Source organism: Dasypus novemcinctus, chromosome 12, assembly GCF_030445035.2.
Source record: "Dasypus novemcinctus isolate mDasNov1 chromosome 12, mDasNov1.1.hap2, whole genome shotgun sequence".
Classification (NCBI taxonomy): Eukaryota; Metazoa; Chordata; class Mammalia; order Cingulata; family Dasypodidae; genus Dasypus; species Dasypus novemcinctus.
In genome coordinates, this window is record NC_080684.1 from 22,479,750 (window position 1) to 22,505,702 (window position 25,953).

The window sequence follows — 25,953 nt, forward strand, 5'->3', positions numbered from 1 at the left end:
TGTTCAGCACATATTCTGGGCTTATTAAATGCTTGAAATAATGAATTTTAAAGCAGATACAAGGAAAGAGGATGTGGCCCGAACTGTTGGGCACCCACCTACCACATGGGAGGTCCTGGTTTTGGTTCCCGGTTCCTCCTAAAGAAGACAAGCAAGACAGCAAGCTGATACGACAGGCTTGCATGACAAACTGGCATGGCGAGCTGACACAACAAGGTGATGCAATGAGGAGACACAATGTGAGACACAACAAGCAGGGAGCAGAGGTGGCTCAAGTGACTGTGTGCCTCCCTCCCACATGGGAGGTCCCGGGTTCAGTTCCCAGTGCCTCCTAAAAAGAAGTTGAGCAGACACAGAGAGCAGACAGCAAGTGCAAACAACCGGGGGAGGGGGGGCGGGGGCGCGGAGAATGGACGGGTGGACGGACTAATAGATATAAATAAAACAAATCTTTTAAAAAATAAATAAATAAAGCAGATTCAAGTAGGCATCAAGAGTATTTAAATTCCAACCTGGCCTTGGCTGCAAAGGAACAGACCTCTTGCTTGATTCCTTTGCCTGAAACCCAAGCCCCTCAGCTGTCTCCTACATCTTAGTTTTTGTGTTTTTTTCTCCCATCCTCAAGCCTACAGGGAGAGATGAAGGTTGAAGCAAAAGGATTTGAGAGCCCAGGGTCCCAGGGCCCCAGCAATGTCCATCTTCAGGGGATGGCCATGCTCTTTCTCCCCAGTCTCTCTAGGGACTCTTGCTTCTCATCGTGCCAGGATGCCCAGCCCCAGGACTCTGTGAGTCTTCCCATCACCAGCAGGGGGCTTCAGGGGGAGGGGGTTGGGGGCTTTCCTTGACTTCCGTGTCTTGTAGGGCAGGGGTTAATGGTGAATTGCAACACATCTCTGGGCTGAGTCACATCCCCCTGGCACTCCCCCCAATTCCTCTCAGCTGAAGTTTCATAAAGAGGACCCGAGGTTGGATAGTGAAAGGAACTGGAGGTGAGAATCCCTGCCTAGCACTGCTCCCCTAACCTCCCTGAAATCTCAGGGCAGAGGGCACAGCCAGCTTCTGGAGCTCCTGCCTGGCGAGGCCATGAACTGGCAGTGGCTGTGGCTGGGCTCCTTGCTCCCCATGACGGTCTCGCACCCCGCCCTGGGGCCTGCAGAGAAGGAAGCAGTGGTGAGTCCCCAGGGAAAGAGGGACCTGGGCAAGGGAATGGGCAGGGGGTACTGCTCCACAGTCCCATCCAAGCCTCCCTCCTGTTCTTCATCCTGCCTGCCTTCGCCTCCCTTCCTCTACTCCATGATCTACCTCTGGCCACTTTCCCCTTCCTTCCCCTTGTTCCACCTGAGCCTCTTCCCTGATCTGTGTCTCCTCTGATCTTCCATGTCTAGTCCTCTCCTAGCCTGATCAGCTTGTCAGGCCACTTAGAAGCTTCACCTGGAGGCTGACCTCCTCTTGATTCTGTTTATCCCCACCTCCATCATAGGATTACCTACTACAATATGGGTACTTAGAGAAGCCTCTAGAAGGATCCGATTTCTTCAGGCCAGAAGACATCATGGAAGCTCTGAGGTGAGAGGTCGCAACACCTTCAGGATTGAGGTTGCAAAGTCATCTTTCCCTCTTCTCATCCCTTCCTCTTCCCAGGCTCACTTTGCCTGATGCGAGGCCCTGGGCTTATCACTGTTTGGTTGGTGGAGCACAGGGTGAGATGGGATTCAAGGATGAGGAGTACAGTCACTGGATCTTCCTAGGCTCTAAGCACTCCTTTGGAGGCTCCACCACACATCGTATCCAATATACTAATACAAAATACTAATATTTAGTCACATTATATAAATATAATTTATATGTTAAACTACGAGTTGAGTTGGATTTGAGTTGTTGACATGATGTTACCTTTTGTGTAGATGTAATTCAACATTTATTTCTTTCTATTTTTGTAGTTTTCTTTGTATATTTTGGATCTAATGGATTGTATTTCTGTCTGCTCTCAGTTATGCCCTTGAAAAGCCTGTAGGCTACGGCCTCAGTGCCTGTAGAGCCTGATGGAATAGCCCCAGCACAGGCTGGGCTGGGAGGGGAGTCCAGCCCCGAGAGGAGAAGGCTGGGGGAGGATAGACTTTCAGGCGACAGCACTGCTGGGAGAGCCCCCAGAGCTGGGACTGGGGAAGGGAATGGAGGGTTTCACTTCCCTAGAGCAGAAGTTCAGAAATTGCAGTAGGGGGAAGAAGTAGGGGGAGGAAGGCTATACCTGAGGGGAACTTTACCCAAGGAAAAGAGACTAGGAATGGGGAGGTGAAGCAGAACAGAAGAGAAAGCTCCAGTTATAAGGACTGGAGGCTGGAGTGATCTCCTCAGCTTTGGAGATTCAGTGCCATTCCCAGGCGCCATTTTGGGCAGCGGTGGGCCAAACAGCTATCCCCAGTTCCCAGTTCATTCCGGAGTCTTCCATCTTGGGTGCCATGCTGCTGGATCGTCTCTTTCCCTTCTGTCAGCACTTTTCAGGAAGCGTCTGAGCTGCCAGTCTCAGGTCAGCTGGATGGCGCCACAAGGGTTCGCATGAGGCAGCCGCGCTGTGGTCTGGAGGACCCTTTCAACCAGAAGACCCTTAAATACCTGCTGCTCGGTGAGAACCAAGTGTGGGAAAGGGAGGGAGAGGTGAGGGTGGCATGGCTCTGGAGAGTGGGTAGAGTAGGGACAGCCTGATCCAGCTCAATGTTAAATGGATGCTCAACCCTGGGAATGGCAGGAGGGTCTGCATTTCTAATCTATTTTCTGGTGCCATATCCAGGACGTTGGAGGAAGAAGCATTTGACCTTCCGCATCTTGAACCTACCCTCTACCCTTCCAACCCACACGGCCCGGGCCGCAGTGCATCAGGCCTTCCAGTACTGGAGCAATGTGGCCCCCCTGACCTTCCGGGAGGTGCAGGCTGGCCGGGCAGACATCCGTCTCTCCTTCCATGGCCGAAAAAGCCTGTACTGCTCCAAAAACTTTGATGGGCCAGGTAGGCAACCACTTGTGGCTCCCACCTCACAAATCTGAGATTACCTCTGCCCTTGTGAGCCTGGGACTCGGGGTGTTCAGGCTGCCCCCTATGTCCATCTGTACCCCACGCTCTCTAAACATCTAACATTCTCTAGGGAGCAGCCACTCTATGGAGCCTCCTCTATGGAGTTCAAGCCTCCTTCCCTGGCTCAAGTTTCCCTACCAAAAGCACACTCAGGGAGGACCCAGCTAGAGAGGAGAGAGTGGCTGGGGAGGCAAAAGGACAGAGTAATGGGCATCTCTAAGAACACTGGGTGATGACAGGGAATCAGAAAGGAGAGCAGGAGGTATCCAAGAGACAGTGAATATCAACACGAGAGTTTTAAGGGGATGGAGTAATTCCCTTAAACAGGCGGGGCATGTTCCAGCCTAGTGACCTCTGACCTCCTTCCTATCCTCCTTTACCTTTTTCCAGGGAAGGTCCTGGCTCATGCTGACATCCCAGAGCTGGGCAGTGTGCACTTTGATGAAGATGAGCTCTGGACTGAGGGGACTTACAGGGGAGTGAACCTGCGCATCATCGCAGCCCATGAGCTGGGCCATGCCCTGGGGCTTGGGCACTCCCGATATACCCAGGCCCTCATGGCTCCTGTCTATGCCGGCTACAGGCCCTACTTCAAGCTACACCCGGATGACGTGGCAGGGATCCAGGCTCTCTACGGTCAGTCCCTTGTCCTAGAGGTTATGAGAGTCAGTCAGTCTGACCAGCATCTCTCTTTTTTTTTTTTTTTTTAAGATTTTATTTATCCCACCCCCCTTGCCTGGTTGGTGTGTGCTCATCTTCTTTTTGGAAAGCATCGGGAACTTGACCCAGGACCTTCCTTGTGGGACAGAGGTGCCCAAAGGCTTCAGCTACTTCCACTCCAACTTGTTGTGTCTCTCATTGTGTTTCTTTGTGTCTCTTCGTTGCATCATCTCACTGCGTCATCCTGTGTCAGCTAACTGTCTTGCTCATCTTCTTTAGGAGGCATTGGGAACCGAACCTGGGACCTCCCATGTGGTAGGCGGGTGTCCAACTGCTTGCGCCATATCCATTTCCCCAGACCAGCATCTCTTCAGGCCTGAAGAGGCAGGTCTAGCCTCCACGAAGGGAAGTGGCTTGGCTTCTTTCTCCTCTTGCTGAGTTACTCACGCTTCTTCACTTGCAGGACGTGCTCCTCCCTGATTCTTCCACGTCTAATGGTCCGCCCAGGCCTCTCTCTCCCTACTCCCATTCTTGGGGATGGAGAACACGCTTTCAAGCAAACCTCCTTCCCTTTCTGGTGCCTCTTATAACAAAACCTTGTCTCCTGCTGCTAATAGGGTAACTCTCTAGAATTCCCTTTCTCTTCTCTGTGGAGCCTCCAAACAGAACTTACATTGGATGCGTGGGAGGCAAGGTGCTGTGAGTTCTCTCCCCAGGCAGCATTACTTCACCTTGCAGGCAAGAAGAGCCCAGAGATAGAGGGTGAGGAAGAAGAAGAGGCAGAGTTGCCCACTGTACCCCCGGTGCCCACACAACCCAGCCCCATGCCGGACCCCTGCAGTGGTGACCTGGATGCCATGATGCTGGGTGAGGCCCTTCCCCTCCAGGCGGTGGGCAGGCAGTGAGGGCACAGCCCTCTGACCAAGGCCTGGACACGGGGAAATGACAGGGGACCTCCGCATGAGCAATGGAGGGTAGACCCTGAGCAGGGGTTGATGACTGTGGAAGGAGACATGTGGCTAGGAGTGGGATGGGGGGTGTCAGGGCCAGATTGAGTGTGGGCCAGGCAGAGGCAGCTACCTTGGTTGTCACTCTATAAAGGCCACTAAAACATGTCTGGAGCTATAGCAAGATGGTGAAAATTATATTAACCAGAAGGCCTATTAGAGATTATTGTACCTGGTTGGAAGGACAACTTGGAAATCTCTTGGGTCCAGCTATCTGCAGGGCTTTTGTTTTGTTGAGCAGCCAGAGCTGAATTGCTCCGAACAACAAAGGCGAGGCTGAGGACGAGGTCCTCCTCCTCTGCCTTTAGTCTTCTCTTTGAATTAAAACTGAGAGAATTTTTTGGAAAATCATTCGGTGGGAGGAGGGCAAATTATCAGCCTGACTGAGACACCCAGGAGTCTCTATTTGACCCCTGTTTTTTCTTACTTTTTGATACACTTTTGCTCTCAGGACCCCATGGAAAGACCTATGCCTTTAAGGGGGACTATGTATGGACCGTGACAGAGTCGGGGTTGGGTCCCTTGTTCCGAGTGTCTGCCCTTTGGGAGGGGCTCCCAGGAAACCTGGATGCTGCTGTCTACTCTCCTCGGACACAACAGATTTACTTCTTCAAGGGTAAGGGGGCTGGTTACAGTGTCTTACTTGGGGAGAAGATGAAAAAGGTATATGTGTGGGGGGAACAACGAGAGGTAGACCAAAAGCTATCACGTGAGGACAGAGGTGACCTGTTCTTTCCTAACGCACTCTTAGGAGACAAGGTGTGGTGTTACATGAACTTCAGGATGAATCGTGGCTATCCCAAGAAGCTGAATAGGGTAGGACCTAGCCTGGATGCAGCTCTCTATTGGCCTCTCAATCAAAAGGTGTTCCTCTTTAAGGTACAAAGTTCAAGGGACTTCTCAGGGGTGGGAGTGGGGGTGGGGTGGGCTACCTCACACTGAGGCTTGCTCTTGAAGGGAGATCTTTGCAGCTAGAGTAGGCTGGGTCAGACCTCTGCAGGTCCCTAAGATCTCTCCGCATTCTCCTCTTCCCCGCCTCACACCCAGGGTTCCGGGTACTGGCAGTGGGATGAGTTGGCCCCTACTGACTTCAGCCGCTACCCCAAGCCAATCAAGGGATTGTTCACCGGAGTGCCAGACCAGCCCTCAGCTGCTATGAGTTGGCGGGATGGCCGCGTCGACTTCTTCAAGGGCAAACACTACTGGCGTCTCAACCGGCAGCTTCAAGTAGAGAAAGGCTATCCCAGGGATATCGCCCAGAATTGGATGCACTGTCGTTCCCAGACCTCAGACCATACCCCTGCCAGTGGGGACACCCCTGCTTCAGCCACAGGCACAACGGTGGATACCATTTCCTCACCCATGGATACCACCTTGAACACTGACCACTTTCCCACAGATGCAATCACAGACAGCACGGCTTCAGCCACAGGCTCCACCCTGTCATTTCCTGGTAATGTCACTCTCCCGGCAGCCTAAGGCATGAGTCACATGTCTGCTCACTAGGATTGCGCAGGCCCCGCAGCAGGTGCAGCCCCACAGGACATAGACTGTGGGCCTCAACAGGGTCCCAGCTCTAGCCACCAGTCGCTGTGTTCTCTCCCTCCTGGGCAATGCCTCCCTGACTCTGGGTCAACCTCATCCTTTTCCTCCCTGCCCTAGATAGCACTTCCAGCTGCATCATCTACTCTCCTGAGTAAGTTGGAGGTAAGCTGTCAATCAGGTCTTTAGCTGACAGGAGGCAACAGCTGGGAGGCTGGATGCCTGAGTCCTATTCTTCCTAGATGATGGTACAAAAGAAAAGCTTGACCAGTAGAATGAGCAAGGGCTTTGGAATTCTAGAGGATCACATTTACTTATGACTTTGGGCAAGTTAACCATCCTCTTTGAACCTTGGCTTCCTCATTTGCAAAATAAGATTAATACCAATCTCGCAGGGTTGTTGCATTAAATGAGATACTACAAGTGAAGTTCCTGGCACAGTCTGGCACATTTGTGCTTAATAAAGGCTAACTCCATGTTCATGAGAGAGGAGTGGCTAGCTGTGTGTGTGTGTGTGTGTAGTTCTTATGGTAGTCCAGATTGATAGGAATACCGCTATCAGATCTTTATGGGACAGAGGCTTTGTCAATATGGCTCTTTATTTTGGGAGAGGCAGAAAAAGAAAAGAGCAGCAACAGCGGAGGCCAGACTCCCTGGTTCAGCATTCAGTGCTATTTTATTTACATGCTCCCATGTTCTTCCTCCCTCCCATCATCGCCTTGCTGCCCAGGGGACGGACATCTCTTCTTGCTGTCTGGGGAACCATGGAATAGACCTTGGGCAGCAGAGCTGGTGGTGGGGAGCATTCGAGTGGGTTAGTGGCTGAGGAAAGTTCTGGTTAGGGAGGAAACTAGTATCACCCATAGTGAGAGGCTGAGAAGGCACTTGTCGTCCATCTGGCCCCAAAGACCAGGCTTTTGGGAGAGAGGGCAAGACGCTGGCATACAGGCCAATACTCCGTCCTTGGAGCAAGAAGCCAGTTTCTAGGGAAGCCGGGCTTTGAACCAGGCACTGCCCTGCGGTCTTCCCCAGTTAAGAAGAGAAGGGGAAGCACCATGGAGGACAGTGTCCCCAGCTGAGGTAGGAGGAGGGGGCTCGAGCCTGTGGGGTCAGGGGAAAGGCTAACCAGAAACCAACTACCCCCTAACGAGGGACCTGGGCACTGGGGGCTCGTCTGTACCCTTCTCCCCATCAAAAAGCTATCAAGTGCTTTAGGAGGCCACCTGATTTTCTACAGGTCCTTAAAAAACAAAACAAAACAACACCCCCAAACCTCTTATTTTACCACTGAGAGGCACTCTGAGGTGGGCAGTATAAAAGAGAGATGATTTGGAAAAGGGCCCTCTCTGGCTTGGAGGGAATTACAGAGTCAGTTTCTTTGGGGCCCAAGGCACCTCTAGTATTGGACAGAAGTAGGTGTTCACACTTCCATTCCCTCCCTCCCACTGATACTCCTTTCTATCCCTGAAACATATCCCTACAGAGCTGGGCTAGTTTGGAGCACAGATCCTATCCCCAAGTCCAAGAGGTGGGGGATTTTGTGTGGGGGTCTTGTGAGCTCAGGCCTTGCTCACCTACTGTTCCCAGCCCCCTTGCTAGGGGCGGGGATATCAGTGGAGGTTTAGGCTCAGGTCTGGGTGGAACCAGAGGCTATGGTGAGGGGTACTGTGGAACCACAGTCAGAATCCAGGTCCAAGATGGTAGGGGGGGTTGTGGCCTGCATGCCTGGCCCCAGTTGGCGCTCTCGTAGGCTCTGGAGAAAACTCTGGAGGGGCACAGTGCAGAGAGGACAAAGGAGGGGCCTGGGTTAGAGCCCGTCCCACCCTGACCACCCCCATGTGCCCTCTGCCCCATCCCCTCAGGTTCCTGTCCCACTCACTGGAGCCAGACTGTCAGCAGGGCTCCGGGCGGTAGGGGAAAGCTGGCGCCGGTAGCTGCCCTCACAGAGGCCCACACCAGGGGGTGGCCGGTGCCACTTGGCCTCTTGCTTATGGATCCGAAGGAGATGGAGATGTCTTCGCTGGCGGCTTAAGACCACTGCTTGGGGGCAGTCAATACAGACGCAGGGAGACCTCTTTAGACCCTGAATCCCACCCCAAACACACTTACATGCTAGAGAAACCCATTTGACCTCCCTGGTATGGTTCTCTCAAGTCTCATCTTCCCCTAAGTTATTCCAAAAGGAACTCTTTTGGAATATCTGAAATTGTCCTCTTTCCTCCTGGCCTTCCCCGAGTTCCTCCTTTCCTTCCATAATAGTCCCTAATAACTCTCCTCTGCTTCTCCCAATAATTTCTCTTCTCATTCTTGCCTGGATCTCCTTTGGCTCCTCTAACTCTAACTTTCTTTCAATGCCCTGCCCCACTCACCTCGTGTATCCCTGCTTTCCTGCCTCAAGTATATTTTCCCCTTTCCCCTCCTCAAGTCTGGGAACTGGAGACATGAGTGAGCGCAGGTTGGTAGCTTTGGAACCATGGTACTAACTCACCGTTGGTGTGGCCTCCATGTTCCTCAGCCATGAGCTTCCACTGGGCCAGGGCCCCAAGGGCCCCCAGGGCTGGCCAGGCCCCCAGCAAGACCCAGCTATACCAGCAGAGAGGAAGAAGGGCTGGAAGGGCCTGCAGGCGTTGGCTCAGCCGACTGCCCAGTGCCAGCCCCTCCAGGAAGTAGTCAGCACAGGCCACCAGCACTGCAGCACCCAGCAGGGCTGTGCCCAGAACTGTGAAAGGGCGCGGCCAGCGGAGCGTGAGCAGGGCGCCCAGCAGTGCCAGCCCCACCAGGCTCCCAGCTGGCACCCAGGCCGAAGGCGGTTGGTAGATGGGCTCAGTGCCCAGCAGGACCCCAGCACCCAGGGTCAGGCCGAGCAGGAGACCGGTCAGGAAGAGCCCGACACTGCGAACCAGCATGGTGACCAGGCCGCAGAGGAGTCCGATGCCCAGCGCGATGCCTGCGCTCACCTCCAGGCTCAGCTGTGTCTCCAGTACCCGCTCCTTGTGGCACAGCAGGAAGATCACCAGCGCTCCTGACAGCAGGCCCGAGAGAAACATCACTGCCTTGAAGCAGCGGTAGCCTAGGAAGGGAGGCAGGATACTGAGAAGCAGAAAAGTGGAAGGGTCTATGGGGTGGCTCTGATGAACTGGAAGGGAGAGCAGGCGCTACCTAGAGGAGCTGATGACAGGAGCAGCACCCCAAGGCACCTCAAGGCACCTCAAGGCGAGGGGCAGAAAGGGATAATCTCAGGGAGGGCAGGGGCCTTTTAGGAACTATTAGGAGATGGGAGGGAAAATTAGGAGGTGAAATGAATTGGAGGGGAGTATGGAAAGAATGTCTAGTCCTTCCAGAGATGGCAGATGGGAAGAAATCCACACAGGCCAATTCAGGTTATAGGGGAAGAGTGAAGAAAAACATGGGGGATAATTCAGAAGTGGAATTTTGAGGTAGAAGCCAAGAGAAAGGCAAATGATAGATTCCAAAGGCCAGAGTCAGAGGGCATGGGCATGGGGGATGGACAAGAAAAGGTTCTGACAAGAGAAGCATGGGCCACCCTGAAGGCAGGCATCTCCAGATAGAGGAGTGGAGATGACCCAGGAGCAAAGGAGAAAGTTGGCATCATCCCTGAGGGTGACGTCTTGGGCAGCTGCCCCTCCTGGCCTCACCAAAGCAGCAGTAGATGATTCCAAAGCAGCAGCAAAGGGCACACACCAGGGCAGGCGCCAGTTCAGGACTGTTCTGGGGTTCCAAGACACATCTTGGGTCTGGAGGCTCTAGGAGTTGTTGGTTAAAGGGCCTGGGGTCAGAGGTCACGACCAGGGGCAGCAAGCCTTCCTCCATAGCCCAGACAGGAGGTGCTCGCAGAGGGGGAGGTCAGTGTCAGTTCCTCTCATCCATCCATGAATGTCTTGAGGGGGTTGGGAAACCTGCAAGGCGGTAGGGGGCAGGAACTCAGGCGCCCATGACCCTTGAGGACTTTTGGAAGAAAGGTCAGTTTCAGAAGGGAATATGGCCCTGATGGGCTAGCAAGAGATATACGAGATTGGGTTGAGGGAAATAGGCTGTCTCTACATTTCTGTCTGAAACAAGGACACTAAGTAAAACAAATAAATGAAAATCTCAAAGCTCATGAGCCTTTGTCTGCACATTCCCTCCCAAACCCCCCAGCTTTCCAGGGTGAGGACGGGAGTAGAGAGGCCTGGGTCTGTGGAGGGAGGGGTCCAGGAACGGTACTAGGGTCTAAAACCCCAGCAACCTGTTCTAGCTGAAAAGAAAGCTGGTCCTATCTGCAGCTGGTACTCAGTACTACTCCATTGGACTGGGAAGGGCAGGGTTAATAGAGGGAGAGAGGGAGGAGGAAGAGGAGAGAATGAGTCACTGTAGGGTCTCTGGACAGCTGTTCCAACCCCAGGGAAGGAAGAGAGGGGAAAAAAAACAGACACCAAAAGAGTTTGCAAGAAGGAATCATTCCGAGACAGTCACACATACTTTGTGGGCATTTTGAAGCCTCAGCTCCAAGCGAGATGGAGTTCTTGGGGAGAAGGGGCATCTAACTACAGCCCAACTCACTAGGCCCCTGGAGGAGTAAGCAGGCGCCTTGACCACAGACATCTCAGATCCGGGTAGCCACTCCTGCTCCTCCCCTCCGGACACTGGTGGGACTTTTCCTACCCCTCCCTTCCCCCGGGGGTGTCAGGGCTGCCAGTGGGACTTGAATTTAGTTCCAGAAAGGAGGAGCATACCAAGGAGAGGCAGGCATTTGGATTATTGTGGGAGTGGGATGGGTTGGATGCATGCATGTTCTTTCAGCTGTTTTCTTTTGATCATCAGGCTGGAAGGATCATTTGGGGAATCTCTGGGACTCCTCTCAATCCGCTAGTTAGTTTGGGGATCCTGAACAAGGGGAAATTGGGGAGGGAGTGTTAACTACTCACCACCCTGCCAGGGCTGAGGACAGAAGGGGTGGAACTGCTTCCCTAGACCCCCCGCTGCATCCCTGCCCGGAAGTCCTAGGCGTTGGGGAGGCTGTCGGGCGTAGGCATCCCCAGGGCCACTCTGTTCGTTGCCCCCTAAACTCTTGCCAGTCGTAGCCCAAGCCCCGGGAGCTAACTGCAAGCAGCTTGGGGGGTGGAGGAAGGGGACGGGGGAGGGGTGGGGGAGGTGACATCACGGGGCGGGCCCCTCCAACTCTTTCCCCCGTGCGTGTCGGGGGGAACCACATTGCCTACAATTCTACACCGGAACCAGAGGCCCCCAACAACGGGAGGGGATGGTCTTGGGGGGGCACCGCAAAAGGTTTGAGAAAAGATCTCTGAACACTTAAGAACGAACTCGACCACTCGAAGCTCTCAAAGCTATAACTGGGGTCCCGGCGCCCCCCTAGCACCGGCTTGGTTTCTTCCACTACCCAGAGAATTGAAGTATTGTCTTCTGGAGAACCGGGTGGTCGGGATCCGGAACCCGGGGAAGGGGCTGTTACCGCTGTAGGGCGCCGGCGGGGAGGCTCATGGGTGGAAAAACTTGCGAGGTGTGGAAGGGGCACTAACAGGAATGGTGTAAGAAGCTAGAGGCTTGTGTACAGGAGTGGACAGAAGGCAGGGGGACTAAAGGTCTGCGTGGGGCGGGCGGCGCGTGTCGAAGTCGACTGAAAGGCTCGGTATGCAAATGAGATGCAAAACAGCTCGCAAATGAGCGCGGTGTTCTCTGGCACTGGGCTCCGGCCTTAAGCCTAGAAGAGCGACGCCCCCAGTATCCCGGCCGTGCTCCCCGACGGCGCCTGAGAGCCGCGTCTAGAGGGGGCAGACCTGGGTTGCGGGAACTGCAGTTATAAGAGGCAGCTCGCCGGCTGGGATAGGCGCTGGGGAGACCCGAGGATTCCTAGAAAGGAGACGCAGAGCTGGGAAGCCAGGGCGGGGCCGAGCCGGGGACACCCACCCCTTCGATCCATCTAGGAAGGATTCAGAAGTGGTCTCTGTCCTCGGCTGCGGCTTGCAGGAAAAAGATTAGGGTGGTGTCTACTCTGCACTCCCTGGTTTTGTCTGCAAGGGAAACAGACTGTGGCTCGGTGGCATTCCTCTATCTCCCAGTCTCGACAGAGCTCAGGAATACAGCCAGAGGAACCCTGAGAATCTGCCCCATCCGCCGGCTTTGTTACAGCACCCACTCGCTACGCTTCCAGCCGTGCAACCTGCTGGGATCCCCGACCAGCACGCGGAGGGAACAGAGGAGGCCCCTTTAAGGGGCGGGGCCAGTACGTCACCGGGACCAACTCGCGCTCTGCCAACCGCTTTTTCTTTTTCTTCCCGTCTCTTCCCTGGTGACCCCGGAAGTGGAAGTAGGCGCAGGTCGGCGGCCGCGGCGGGGAGCTGAGCGGGAGCGGGAGGCGGAGCCGGGGGAGCTGCTCTAGTAGCTCCCCCTGGCCTCAGGTCCAGCTGCTCGGGGGGGAGGAGTCATCGTCGCTCTTCGGTACATTATCTTCGTCCCGTCCACCCAGCCCGAGGGTTCCCTGGTTGTCTTCCTCGGGGGCAGCCCTAAGCGCCGCCCTCAGGTTTTCCTTTAGGGCTGCACAGTCCCCACCCTTTTTTGGCGGCCTGCGGTACCCCCGCTTCCGTCTGTTATTCCCATTTCCTTAGAGTGACACGAGGACCACACCCTTTCTGGCACCTCTGTCTCCCTGATTTAGGATTATAGTTTTGTGGGGAACGAAAAAACACTAAGGGGAATTGGAAGAGGAGGGAGGGAGAAGGGTTTTGCTTTGTCTAATTCTGGCTTTTTCCTAGGGGTAATGAATGCCCCAAAAGAATTTAGGAAGATGAGGGGGGTGGGTGCATTAGAATATCCTCGATTTAAAGTTATCTACTCTCTCTCTTAGTCCCATCCTTGACCATGCTCACCTTGACACCTTTGTTACAGGCATCAGAACTTACCATGATGGCTGTTACCTAAAGCCTTCAGAAAGCCCCCGGGTCATGGCCCAGAAGCACCCTGGAGGAAGAGGGTTATGTGGAACCCACCACAGTGGTGGTGCTTCCCTCAGGACTTTAGGATCCTCCGTGGACCCAGACATACTTTCATTCTCAGGACTCAGGGACTCAGTGGGGACTGGTGTTAATGGTACCCATTGCTTTACGGAGCACTCTGATCCTAAGTATTCACAGCCCCCAAACTCACCTCACTGGTCAGATCCAAGCCATGGCCTTCCAAGGGGTCCAGGACCCCCCAAGGATGGAGAATATCCTGATCAGAGTGAAGTATCTTCAGAAGAGTCAGGAGTGGACCAGGAACTCCCAAGAGAGAATGAAATTGGATACCAGGAGGATGGGAACCCTTCTTTTCTTTCCATTCCACCTGCTTGCAATTGCCAGGGAACCACTGGAATCCCTGAAGGACCTTATTCTGAGGGAGGAGAAAGCCCTTCTAGCAACTTTTGCCACCACTGTACTTCTCCAGCCTTGGGAGAAGATGAAGAGTTGGAAGAGGAATATGATAATGAGGAACCTCTTAAGTTCCCCAGTGATTTTTCACGTGTGTCCAGTGGAAAGAAACTACCACCCCGGAGACAGCGGCACCACTTTCCAACCAAGGAGGATACTCGAGAGAGTGGACGCAGAGATACCCGGTCCCCTGGTCGACATCGGCTGGGCCGGAAACGAAGTCAGGCAGATAGACGCAGAGTACTGGGATTGTGGGGAGCAGAGGAATTATGTCAGCTTGGACAGACAGGCTTTTGGTGGTTGATTGAACTGCTGGTATTAGTGGGAGAGTATGTAGAAACTTGTGGGCATCTCATCTACGCATGCAGGGAGCTGAAAGGCAGTGATCTGGATCTTTTTCGACTCTGGGTGGGAGTCTGGGCTGGACGACTGGGGACTTGGGCCCAGGTTATGTTCCAATTTCTGAGCCAGGGGTTTTGCTATGGGGCAGGCTTGTTTGCCCGTTTTCTTAGGCTACTGGGTGCTTTGCTGCTCCTGGCTTTAGCCCTCTCATTGGGCTGTCTACAGTTAGCCTGGCGGTTTCTGGTGGGACTGGGTGATCGGTTAGGCTGGAGGGGCAAGGCCACCTGGCTCTTATCTTGGCTGGATTCTCCTGCCTTACAGCATAGCCTGACTCTGCTGAAAGATAGCAGGCCATGGCAGCAGCTGGTAAGAATTGTTCATTGGGGTTGGATGGAGTTGCCTTGGGTCAAGCAGAGGACTAACAGGCAGGGGAATGCACCTGTAGCTAGTGGGCGCTATTGCCAGCCTGAAGAGGAAGTGGCTCGACTCTTGACTATGGCTGGGGTTCCTGAGGATGAGCTAAACCCTTTCAGTGTGCTGGGGGTTGAAGCCACAGCATCAGATGTTGAACTGAAGAAGGCCTATAGGCAGCTGGCAGTGATGGTAAGTACCGTCCCTTTCTGTTCTCAGTTCCTCTTTTGTTCCCATCTTTTATTTTCTATTACAATTTTTGGGAGAGTGGAGGGCAGAATAGAGCACCAACTTGAATTTGAAGGTTGTAACATTTTTAGAAGAATCATACTTTTCCCCTTTCTGTTAGGGGATTTGAGCCTCCTTACATTTTAATTTTGTCTTTTTTTTTTTTTTTTTTAAGTGATGAGGACTCACTTACCCTGGAATATCCAGGTAAAGTCCTGACTAGGGTGGAGAAGAGGCCTAGTCAGAGAGCTGCTGTAGCATACATGTATGGCTTTGCAATTTTCCCCACAACTCTTCCAGTTCTTTCCTCTTTCAGTTAAGCGTTTCATTTCTTACATTTCATTTCAAGGCTTACATAGCAAGCCTTGAGAAATAACTGTTTGTGAGTTTGTGACTGATAAAGTATGCCTAGAATTTCCTCCCAGGAAACTGTTCTGTGAGTTGTTTAACCCCCTTCCTATCAATAGAAAGAGATAACTTCAGCCTTACTGACTAACATTGTAAATGTTTGTTTTATGTAGTTATTGTGAAAGTGTAACGTTTACCCTGCTGGGAAACACTGTGAATGTCCAGTCCTTGATTATCTGTCCTGAGCCCTGCACCTTTTAATCATACTCTCCCCATCAGTGCACATCATGTAACTCTAGCAGAAATTCTTGTTCTCATATCCTATGGAATGTCTTTGTTTTGAAGCTGTTTATATTGCCCTTTATTTTCCCACTTCTTTTAGGACGGCTACCTTCATTCTCCAGCCTGCTGCCCCTGGAGACACTCTCCTGTATATAAGTCCCAATAAAGCTCATTTCTGACTCAGTGCCGAGTACATTCTTTGGTCTCATGGCTGCCCCAACTCGTGCGGTTCAGGAGTTGGGTTGGAACAATTGACGAGCCAGCTGGGAGACCAAAGGACCACCAGTAGTAGCGGGCATGAGCTCAGGGAAATGAGAATCCTCAGGGGATATCCTGCATTGGCCTGTAATGTCCATGTGGACACCTCCATGTGACCGTCCTCCTGGAGAAGTGGGGACCACTGAGAGAATATGGGGACACCCTAAAAACTCTGGCAGGTATACTGGCTGTGCTACAGCAGATAGCAGAGCAGCTGCACTTAAATGAAAGAGGGCAGCTTGAGCCTCAGAAGTGCCATACTCTCTGTCTGCTGCCACAGAGAGGATTTAGGCCACGACCAGGCTTGGGTCTACCACTGCGTGAAGAACATCCCCATGTAAGCCCCCTATTAAATGCTCTTTTGCTCGCCAAGCTGGCCTTGTGTTGAGTCTTCTTTGGTCTGATGTATCCCTCTCAATTTGGTGGGAAGCTGTTATTTTACATAGCTCCCTGCTATGCTTGGAGCATATGCTATGCTTGGTGTAGTCTGCAGGATACATTAGACCAAAGCACGAGCAGGGGTGGGGAATCCACAGGAGGGGATATTCCAGGGTGGCCTCCAGACTCCATCTGGGGTTGGGTCACCTGCTTTTTTTTCTGTTGTGGAACTACAGGGATGCCCTGAAAGTGCCAATGGGAGTAGAGTGTATGCTGCAAAAACAGAAGTTTATGAAGTTTAGTGATGATAGGCATGCTGCCAAAGCAGGTGGCTGGCCATTGTTATGACCAGTATGGTTAGCTATAGCATATTGTCTAGAGAAAGACAGAGAAATCCACCAATTGAAGGAAGAGTTACATTTACAGCCAGAACAGAATTTGTGGACTTGTATTTCTGCCTTAGTGACAGGTCTCTCTGAGTGACTAGATAAAAAGGATAAAAATATGGAAATATTGGCCTGTTGGTTTTTAAAATTAGGGGGTCATAAAAAACCCAGACCTCAGGTATGGGCTATCTTAGCTAAGAGAGGGTGTACTAGTCAGCCAAAAGGGTGCTGATGCAAAATACTAGAAATCTGTTGGCTTTTATAAAGGGTATTTATTTGGGATAGAAGCTTATAGTTACCAGGCCATAAAGCATAAATTACTCCCCTACCAAAGTCTGTTGACACGTGTTGGAGCAAGATGGCTGCAACATCAGGCTTCTGCTTAAAGCTCCATGGTCCTCTTTTTCTTCCAGTATCAGCTGTAGGCTGGGATAAGTCTGTCTCTCTACCGGGGCTCATTTCTCTCAGGGCTCTACTGCTCCACTCTCCCCACAAGGCCAGCTGTAAACTATCAGGCAAATGGTTTGTCTCTTCTTGGGGCCTCTGCCATGTCTAGTGGAGCCTTCTCTCTTTCTTCACGTATCTATTTCTCTGTGTGTTTACTTCCTGGGGCTCCAGCATTCAAAAACTCCAAACTCTGTCCTCTGCCAAGACTTTTCTGAGAGCCCCTGCCCACCAAGGGAGCAGGGACTCAATGTCCTGATGTGGCCCAATCAAATCCCTAATCATAATTTAATCATGTCCAGAGGAACAGACCAGTTTATAGACATAATCCAGTATGTGTTTTTGGAATTCATAAACAATGCCAAACTGCTACAGAGTTTGGGTTCCTAAGACCTAGAACCCCTCGGAAGAAGAAAATAGTAATCCAGATGTAGCAACTATAGTTAGAATCCTTGTGCAAAGGAAGGCTAAGACACAGATACAACATCTTGCATCCTGCACAAGCAGGAGTTCTAAACAGGGCACTTATCAGTGAAATCATGCTTGTAAGAAAATATTCTGGTGCAGAGTTAATTGAGATAGGGAAGATGTTCCCAGCAACTCTACAAGTCCTGTACCTCCTGGGTGTTGCAACTCTGAGCTAGTGGGGCTGATGGAAATTAGTTTAACTGCTGGAGAAGTGGGAAAACTTAGCAACATTAGTGTTCTCTGTTCTCTTTCCATGTTAATTCTAATTGGACCTGGATAGCCACATTAATGAAATTGGTGCTTTTAAAGCTTAGTAACTTTTATTTACTTTTAATAAAAATTTTTAAAGATTTATTTATTTATTTCTCTCCCCTCCCCCCCACCCTGGTTGTCTGTTCTCTGTGTCCATTTGCTGGGTCTTCTTTGTCCACTTGTTGTTGTCAGCAGCATGGGAATCTGTGTTTCTTTTTGCTGCGTCATCTTGTTATGTCATCTCTCCGTGTGGGCGGCGCCATTCTTAGGCAGGCTGCACTTTCTTTCGCGCTGGGTGGCTCTCCTTATGGGGCGCACTCCTTGCACGTGGGGCTCCCCTATGCAGGGGACACCCGAGTGGCAGGGCACTCCTTGCGCGCATCAGCACTGTGCATGGGCCAGCTCCACACGGGTCAGGGAGGCCCGGGGTTTGAACCTTGGACTTCCCATGTGGTAGATGGATGCCCTAACTGCTGGGCCAAGTCCACTTCCCAAGCTTAGTAACTTTTGAACTGGACTGAGAGTAAAAGAGGGAAAAAAAAAAAAAAAAGAAAAGAGAAAAATTCTGACTGCTTTGTAAGCCTGCAGTTCAGTCATGGCTTAGTCCAACCAGCATCCCCTGCCAATTTACCTCCAGAAAACAGTTTTCAGAAATGTGTCCTTGCAAATGTTTCATAATGTATCTCACTGAAATACTGATAAATAGAAAACTAAAGAAAGCGTATATTTCTGAATACCATCCCTATAAGCTATCAATATTCTAGTATTTGCATGCTACTAGGTATTTAAAATTTTTTAAAGTTAGGTTTGCATGTAACCAAATTGAATCATTATTCTGCCAAGTTTAATTTTTATGTTAATTTTATGTTGTAAGAGGTTTTCTTGGAGACAGTTTACAAAACCACTTTGATAACTTATGTGACATATATAGAATGTGTTTTTTCTTTTTATTAAGGAAAAAAGAAAGTAATTTTTCCCAAAGATAAAGTGACGGGTTATTAAGAAAGAGGAAAATGTGGGGCAAAAGCTAAATAAATACAAGAAGTGCAGAAGGTTTACGGAAAAGGAATTTTTGTGGTCAAAGTTGAGTAAGATTTGATGGGTCTATCTATAAAGTGTTTTTTTTTTTTTTTTTAAAGTACTGGGATTGAATCTAGGTAGGACCTCGTTCATGGGGAGCAAGCTGTCAACCACTGAGCTACATCTCTTTCCCTCTATAAAGTTTTCAAATAGTTTCAAATAGTATACTCATGTAAAGCTAAAATTTTGTTCTTTCTCTCTTAATGTCACAAAGTGTCTAAAATCATTGGTCTGTTTGTTTTTTTTTAATTTCTCTCCCCTTCTGGGCCCCCCTCCCCTAGTTGTCTGCTTTCTGTGTCCATTTGCTCTGTGTTCTTCTGTGTCCACTTTTATTCTTGTCAGCGGCACCAGAATCTGTGTCTCGTTTTGTTGCGTTATCTTGCTGCGTCAGCTCTCCATGTGTGCGGTGCCATTCCTGGGCAGGCTGCACTTTTTTCACACTGGGCGGCTCTCCTTACAGGGTGCACTCCTTGTGCGTGGGGCTCCCCTACGCAGGGGACACCCCTGCGTGGCAGGGCACTCCTTGCGTGCATCAGCACTGCGCTTGGGCCAGCTCATCACATGGGTCACGGAGGCCCTGGGTTTGAACCTTGGACCTCCTGTTAATCAAAGTTGTATGGGTAAAATGTTCATATAAATACTTAGAGATTGTATAAAATTTTTAGAACTATAACAGTGTTTTCTGCATAATATTGTATAACAGTATAATGTTTTTAGTCATGGTTTTAATTATTTTAAGGATGTTATATGTTACAGAAACAACCTCCCCCTCCCCCCCTGGGAATCAAGAGGCAGATGCTCTGGTCTGAATCTGAATGGTCTGCCCTACTCCCATGGAAGAAGCAGCCTTATGGCTAAATAAAAAGAATGGCCATTGAGGGGCTCTCATGGGGTGGCGCATGGCTAAAGTATTTGGTGTTCCCATAAAGTATTCTGATCTGGTATATGTCATACAGGATTGTGAGGCCTGTTCTCATGGACAGTGCCTTCAGCAGTGGACATATCCATAAAGCCACACACTAAGGGGGATGAACTTCAATGTTGATGAACTCCCTATGCGTTTAAACTAGGCCTCCAATGCTGTGTATGGTGTCTCTCTATTTGAGTTATTGGCTAGAAGAGTCACTGTGACCGCAAAAACTTTAAAGGTAACTTTTATCTCCTGGTCATGCTCCTGAAGTAGATGGAAACGTGCTGCTGCTTTGGACTCGTGCAACTCTGCCAGTAGGATGGCTCAATATTGCTAGATATATGATGAACACTGCCTCCAGACTGGTTCTGTTTCATAGTGCCAGAGGGCTCTACGCACTAAGCCGGTGTAACACTGGAGACTACATTTCTGTTCTCTCGAGGACCAACAGTGCTGCAGTATGCTGGCTGTGAGAAGGATATACCAAGTGGAGCAGTAATTGCCAGAGTAATGGAGTAGAACCTAAACCAACACAATTGGCATTAAGGCCTGTTCCCATGGAGGGATAACATGTATAGTATTGCAAACCTGGAGCTTGCCCATTGGCAGCCCATGTCGTAGGCCCTAAGGGAGAAACTTCAACTATCATTTTGCTTACTGGAGAAGGTGTCCCTCTCCAGGTACTCACTAAACTCTTATGTTTGCATCCGTAGACTAATCTTCCTGCTTTACATGAACTCATCCAATGTCTTCCTTGATTGGGCTGCTACTGTGGCAGCTGTACATGACCGAACTGTTGGGTATGCGGATATGTGCCCTTATCCTTGACTAATTGGAGTAATTAGTTAATGACTAAATCACAGCTGCCCTTCTAGGTGGCAACTTCTAGAACCCACAAACCCCTATAGTTACATTGCTTCTGTTAAATGTGTCTCTTCTTTTGTCAGGGAACATGTCAACAAAAACCTTTCATCCCTTGTATCAGCTTGGGATGGCCTCACCTGTATGGTGGCAGAACATGGTGTCCTAGATGCTCGAGCAGCCTTTTGTCTCAAACTACAAATCTGATCTAAGAACCCATTGTCTTATGGGGTAGCTGCCATCACAGGTGTGTAATGGAGTCATAGGAAGGCAGACTGAATGGACCGGAGGACAGAATGCAGGCCTATCTACAGGAGCTTATATACCCCCTTCAGGAGCTGGTTATGTGAAACACACTTTTGGCCATATCTACCCAGTAATTGGACAGGAAGATGTACGTTAGGATATCCTTTTCTACCAGGAAGCATACACGAAATTTTGCCCAGCATCCCCCAAAACCTTCCAGCTTTACGAGACCATTTTGACTAAATTAGAGTAAAGTACTCTCTAGTATGGTGGAAGTGGCTGCTTAGCATTTTCCTTCCTGGTGCTGGAGCTTTGGATACTTAAACTCAAGTAACAGTGTAGGCTAACTTCACTGCTCAAGCTCTTAGCAATACAGTGTAAGTCTCTTGAATGAAGAAACAACTCAAATGAGAAAAGTAGTATCACAGAACGGTATGGCCTTAGTAATACTGCTGCACAGGGGGGCACTTGTGCTATGATGAGCACCTTTTGCTGCACTCATAAATATGCTGTTACTAATGCTTTGAATCATTTACAAAAGTCTATCATATAAAAACCCTAAGCTTAGTGGACTCTTTTTTTCCCTCCTAGCTCACCTTCACATTAGAGCTGTACTTCATTGTTAGGTAGTCTCACTCTAATAATTCATTTGCTTATCTTCCTGTTGTTTATATTGCAGCTGTGGACTAGTAGTACAATACTTCCATTTGTAAGGACCGCCCCCCCCCCCAAGCTCAGGGCTTCATGCAGAAGAGGCAGCAGAAAGATTTTAAGAGTTGTGGGATGGGGTAGACTATCATATGTGTATGGCTTTGCAATTTTCCCCACAACCCTTCCAGTTCTTTCCCCTTTTAGTCAGCATTTCATTTCTAAATAGTTACATAGCAAGCCTTGAGAAATGTTTGTGAGCTCATGACTGATAAGGTGTGCTTAGACTTCTCTCCCAGGAAACTCCAAGAATAATCTATTCTGTGAGCTGTTTAACCCACTTCATATCAATAGAAAGGTAACTTCAGCCTTACTGACTAAACATTGTAAATGTTTGTTTTACGTAGTTACTGTGAAAGTGTAAATTTTACCCTGCTGGGAGACACTGTCAATGTCCTGTCCTTGACTATCTGTCTTGAGCACTGTACTTTTTAATCATGCTCCCCCCATCTGTGTGTGTCATATAACTCTAGCAGAAACTCTTTTCTCATGCCCTGTGGAATGTCTTTGTTCTGAAACCATTTATATTGTCCCTTCTTTTCCCGCCTTTTGCGGAGTACTACTTTTCTTTCTCCGGCCTGCTGCCTCTGGAGACACTCTCCTGTATGTATGTCCCAATAAAGCTCATGTCTGACTCAGTGCTGAGTGCAGTTCATTGGTCTGATGGCTGTCCCAACTCATGCCTTTCAGGAGTTGGGTTGGAACAGCTGCTGACTGTTCTTCCCTCAACAAATAAGTGTTTGTTGAACACGGAAGCTCAACTCTCTTTCCCAAAGAGGAAAGTTTGGACCTTGTGTGGAAGGTTCAGGGAATTCAAATGCATGATTATCTCAGGACCAGTTGGAAGAAAAGAAGCTATTTCAAGACCAGCAACACAAAGTAGGAAAGGGAAGGAGAATGGATTATCGAATCATAGAGTATATAGAGTAAACTTATTGATAGAGTTTTATCAATAAGGGTACAGGTGGAAATGTGATGTACCATATACTTGAGGAAAGTGATTTAATGCAAGCATGCAATTAGAAGTAGATAACAGGTTACTGCTATTAAATGATTGTTGTTACCATTTCTGTACAATTAAACTATTATGAATGTAAGAAATGTGTGCACATTGCATTAGAGGCCTATTTTACTGAGTGTATGGAACTGGATTTGTAAAACATCACTGTGCAAATTGAGGAATGGTGACACCAAAGAGGAATAGACTACTATGGTTTCTCTTAACTATTCAAGGCATAACAAACCATCAGGGGTGTAACCTTAAAAAGGACTAAATTAGTTGATGGGAAATATGTACCCTTTAGTGGATAGCTTAGAGAATTTTTAAGAGTGGGGAACTGCTTACACTCAAATTATTACTTTTCTCACTTTGTCTTTTAACAGATATCCTCTTGGGAAATATTCTTTTTACAAAACATCCCATCTTTAACTTCTGTTAGACCTGTACCCCATTCTCAAAATAACCATCCCCCACACTTCACAAAGTGCTTTCATTCTGGGCCAGTGTGTCTAAGGTTGTTTTTTATAGAACCCCTCACTACCTTTACTAGTCTGGGCTATAGAGTACCTATACCTAAAATGCTGTTTTGCTGGGCAATATGGGAAATTTAACAGCTAGCATTTAGCTACCTTTATCTCTGTATTTTTACAGAATGGTTATCAGGACAACCAGGAAGCTGTAGGAAAAGGGATTATTCATTTTGGAGAAAAAAATTAGAGTGGATAAAGTCTCTGAGGATCACGTTTATGTTGTTTCATTTCTGGGACAGACTATTGTATACATGAAAATTTTCCAGTTAGAAAAGAATGAATTTGAGGACATAGTATCTCTACAACTCTCACTTTATGACTAATAATAAAATTAAAAAAACAGGCTTAGTACATGGGTGCCAGGTAGGGTAACCAACTGTCCCTCTTTTTTGAGGCATGGGATTTCAGTGCTAAAACGGGCAGATTGCATGAGTGCCAGATTCTGTTCTATGTACTTCACATGCATTCTCATTTAATCCTTCCAACAATTCATGGTTGATACCATTATTGCTCCTATTTTACACTGGAGAGGAAGCTGAGCCTTAGTGAGGCTAAAATACTCAAGACCGTATAGCTAATATGTGACAGAGCTAGGACTTGAACCCAGAAGTCTGCAGAGCCAGAACAATTAATAATTTATCTTCATTCTCCAAAGGGCAGGGAAAGAAAACCCTTCGTTAAGGTTATTTTGACCCAAGACAGGGAAAAGAGTGGGAATGGACTTGTGATCGCTTTGTCTTGGTAGGTTCATCCTGACAAAAATCATCATCCCCGTGCTGAGGAGGCCTTCAAAGTTTTGCGGGCAGCCTGGGACATTGTCAGCAACCCTGAAAGGCGAAAGGAATATGAGATGTAAGTTGGAGGTGTGAATTGGTCAAGTGAAATAAATGTAAAATTCTCAGTAGCAGGGACCCCTGGACTTGTGAATGGAGGTTTTTTGAGAGGCTGAGAGAACTGAAGTTGCATGTCTTTCTAGCTGGTTGGGGGCTAAACCAATGGATCTTTCCCCCTTTGTCCCTCCCGCAATAGCCTTTGACTTACAAAGCCTTTCTTCCATAGCAAACGAATGGCAGAGAATGAGCTGAGCCGGTCAGTGAACGAGTTTCTGTCCAAGCTGCAAGATGACCTCAAGGAGGCAATGAATACCATGATGTGCAGCCGATGTCAGGGAAAGCATAGGTACGAAACAGGAGGACAGGAATGGAATAGTCATAGCTCTTGAATTGGGATAGCCCAAGACCTTCCTTGTGGGTATTATTGGTAGCTATGGAATACAGGTGATGAGTTTAAAAAGGCCCTGAGGTTTCTACCTTTGCCAGAGATTGGGATTTGAATTAGCAATGCATACAAAATGAATAGTTTTAGCTCTAAGAGAGTTGAGGGCTGGGTGTGCACAGACGTATGTAACAAGTGGATTGTGTTAGATGTTTCAACCATGTTTGTCAGTAATGAGACTGTAGTAATGACCTGCTTAGACAAACTTGGCAAATAATTGAGAAATTGCCTTTTTGTTGGTTTGTAGGAGGTTTGAAATGGACCGGGAACCTAAGAGTGCCAGATACTGTGCTGAGTGTAACAGGCTGCATCCTGCAGAGGAAGGAGACTTTTGGGCAGAGTCAAGCATGTTGGGCCTGAAGATCACCTACTTTGCACTCATGGATGGAAAGGTGTATGATATCACAGGTACACTTCTCTCCTCATAAGTATGGACCCATACTTCTGATCTCATGTGTTCTAAACTGATGTTTTGGCTAATTATATCTTGTGTTTGCAGAGTGGGCTGGATGCCAGCGTGTGGGAATCTCCCCAGATACCCATAAAGTCCCCTATCATATCTCATTTGGTTCTCGTATCCCAGGCTCCAGCAGCCGGCAGAGGTACGTGGTATTTCTCCACAATCATCTGTCTACTTTTCTAGTTTTGAATATGATTTCAGATAACATTAACATTTAGGACACTTAGTAGGAAGTTTGGGAACTGACTCAGTATCTTTAACTTGGGTAACCATATGACCCTAGCAACATCTCTTGCCTCATTATTTCTTCCTCTTAGAGCCACCCCAGATGCCCCTCCTGCTGACCTTCAGGATTTCTTGAGTCGGATCTTTCAAGTACCACCAGGCCAGATGTCCAATGGGAACTTCTTTGCAGCTCCTCAGCCTGGCCCGGGGACCACTGCTGCCTCCAAGCCCAAAAGCACAGTACCCAAGGGAGAAGCCAAACCGAAGCGGCGGAAGAAAGTGAGGCGGCCCTTCCAACGCTGACACCCCTTCTCTTCTTTCCTCAGATCAATGTCAGGGAGTCAAAGGGCTTTGTACAGCACAGGATGGAGTTTGATTTATTTTTAAATACTTAAAAAGGGAAAATTTTAATCTCAAATTGTTCACTCACTACTTGTAGGAAGCCCCTAACCTTTCCCTCCTCCCTCAGCATGCAGGAACTGAATCTTGTCTTCTGACAATACCAAAGAAATAGGGAGTGACTAGAGCAGAGAACCTAGGGCCTGGACATGGGCTGGACAATATATCCCATAGTGGTGTGGGAAACTTGGTATTTCCCTGGGGTCTGTATGCCTTGTCCTGCCTTTTGCTTTTAGAGCAAATGACATCCCCCCCCCCCCTTAAAAGAGAGTCTGTCCTATTTCTTGAACCATTTCAAAAGTGAACTCCCTCCCCTTTATCCCTAAAGACTAGCTAATATAAGACACCGAACAAGAAAGCATGTAGCTCTAATTACAGGAGATGCATAGAGTTCAGAGATAGCTCTGAATTCTTCCATCCACTTTTACCTTGTTGGTAATCACCCAACTACAGGCTTGTTGCTGCAGGGATGGCTAAAATTAAGAATTTTTAAAAAGCAGACGCATGCCCTCTGCCCTTGGGTGAGGAGGAAGAAAAAGGGGGTTCTCAGCAGCCCCTTTGTAATCCAAGGGTTTGTATTTTTTTAAGTTTGTTCATATTTGTATGTACATATCTATTTAAAGCCAGGGGATTATCTTTCTATAAATACATAATTGGCAACCTTTATCTTCCCTCTCTTCTTTGCCCATATAGCTGGAGTCATTTTTCTCATTTGAGAATCCTTTCCATATTTAGTTGAGAGAGAAGGGCACCCTCTAC

General features: G+C 49.1%; 3 protein-coding genes across 7 annotated transcripts; 2 read left to right on the forward strand and 1 right to left on the reverse strand.

Moving 5' to 3' along the window:
- The first annotated feature begins 949 nt into the window (after window positions 1-949).
- On the forward strand, window positions 950-6,764 carry MMP19 (matrix metallopeptidase 19). Its single transcript, XM_004468290.5, has 9 exons — window positions 950-1,170; window positions 1,481-1,566; window positions 2,493-2,623; window positions 2,789-3,004; window positions 3,461-3,706; window positions 4,469-4,597; window positions 5,189-5,353; window positions 5,489-5,616; window positions 5,785-6,764. The coding sequence occupies exons 1-9, from the start codon at window positions 1,084-1,086 to the stop codon at window positions 6,214-6,216; spliced, it is 1,620 nt and encodes a 539-aa protein (XP_004468347.2). The 5' UTR covers window positions 950-1,083; the 3' UTR covers window positions 6,217-6,764.
- Window positions 6,765-6,860: 96 nt separating this feature from the next.
- On the reverse strand, window positions 6,861-12,284 carry LOC101431469 (transmembrane protein 198-like). Of its 4 annotated transcripts, none has more exons than XM_012528932.4 (5): window positions 12,205-12,284; window positions 9,936-10,196; window positions 8,768-9,349; window positions 8,159-8,319; window positions 6,861-8,044 (listed from the first exon to the last, which is right to left on the reverse strand). In XM_012528932.4, the coding sequence occupies exons 2-5, from the start codon at window positions 10,108-10,110 to the stop codon at window positions 7,907-7,909; spliced, it is 1,056 nt and encodes a 351-aa protein (XP_012384386.1). In that variant the 5' UTR covers window positions 10,111-10,196; window positions 12,205-12,284; the 3' UTR covers window positions 6,861-7,906. The 4 variants fall into 4 exon arrangements, with proteins under 4 accessions (XP_012384386.1, XP_023447434.1, XP_023447433.1 ...); XM_023591666.3 differs by lacking the exon at window positions 12,205-12,284 and adding an exon at window positions 11,205-11,377 and having other exon boundaries at window positions 8,159-8,316; XM_023591665.3 differs by lacking the exon at window positions 12,205-12,284 and adding an exon at window positions 11,205-11,377.
- Window positions 11,680-25,860, forward strand: DNAJC14 (DnaJ heat shock protein family (Hsp40) member C14). Of its 2 annotated transcripts, none has more exons than XM_058308054.2 (7): window positions 11,680-12,735; window positions 13,183-14,648; window positions 23,581-23,687; window positions 23,895-24,014; window positions 24,358-24,518; window positions 24,610-24,712; window positions 24,888-25,860. In XM_058308054.2, the coding sequence occupies exons 2-7, from the start codon at window positions 13,239-13,241 to the stop codon at window positions 25,096-25,098; spliced, it is 2,112 nt and encodes a 703-aa protein (XP_058164037.1). In that variant the 5' UTR covers window positions 11,680-12,735; window positions 13,183-13,238; the 3' UTR covers window positions 25,099-25,860. The 2 variants fall into 2 exon arrangements, with proteins under 2 accessions (XP_058164037.1, XP_058164038.1); XM_058308055.2 differs by having other exon boundaries at window positions 11,703-12,614.
- Window positions 25,861-25,953: the final 93 nt, after the last annotated feature.

Excerpts from the sequence above, each read along its gene's own strand:
- MMP19 (XM_004468290.5), top strand. The coding sequence starts at position 1,084 with ATGAACTGGCAGTGGCTGTGGCTGGGCTCCTTGCTCCCCATGACGGTC. Across the intron at positions 1,567-2,492 it reads GACATCATGGAAGCTCTGAG|CACTTTTCAGGAAGCGTCTG; the intron begins GTGAGAGGTCGC and ends CCCTTCTGTCAG. Across the intron at positions 5,354-5,488 it reads ACAGATTTACTTCTTCAAGG|GAGACAAGGTGTGGTGTTAC; the intron begins GTAAGGGGGCTG and ends ACGCACTCTTAG.
- LOC101431469 (XM_012528932.4), bottom strand. The coding sequence starts at position 10,110 with ATGGAGGAAGGCTTGCTGCCCCTGGTCGTGACCTCTGACCCCAGGCCC. Across the intron at positions 9,350-9,935 it reads AATCATCTACTGCTGCTTTG|GCTACCGCTGCTTCAAGGCA; the intron begins GTGAGGCCAGGA and ends CTCCCTTCCTAG. Across the intron at positions 8,045-8,158 it reads CTGCTGACAGTCTGGCTCCA|AGTTTTCTCCAGAGCCTACG; the intron begins GTGAGTGGGACA and ends GTGCCCCTCCAG.
- DNAJC14 (XM_058308054.2), top strand. The coding sequence starts at position 13,239 with ATGGCCCAGAAGCACCCTGGAGGAAGAGGGTTATGTGGAACCCACCAC. Across the intron at positions 14,649-23,580 it reads ATAGGCAGCTGGCAGTGATG|GTTCATCCTGACAAAAATCA; the intron begins GTAAGTACCGTC and ends TTGTCTTGGTAG. Across the intron at positions 24,713-24,887 it reads GGCTCCAGCAGCCGGCAGAG|AGCCACCCCAGATGCCCCTC; the intron begins GTACGTGGTATT and ends TCTTCCTCTTAG.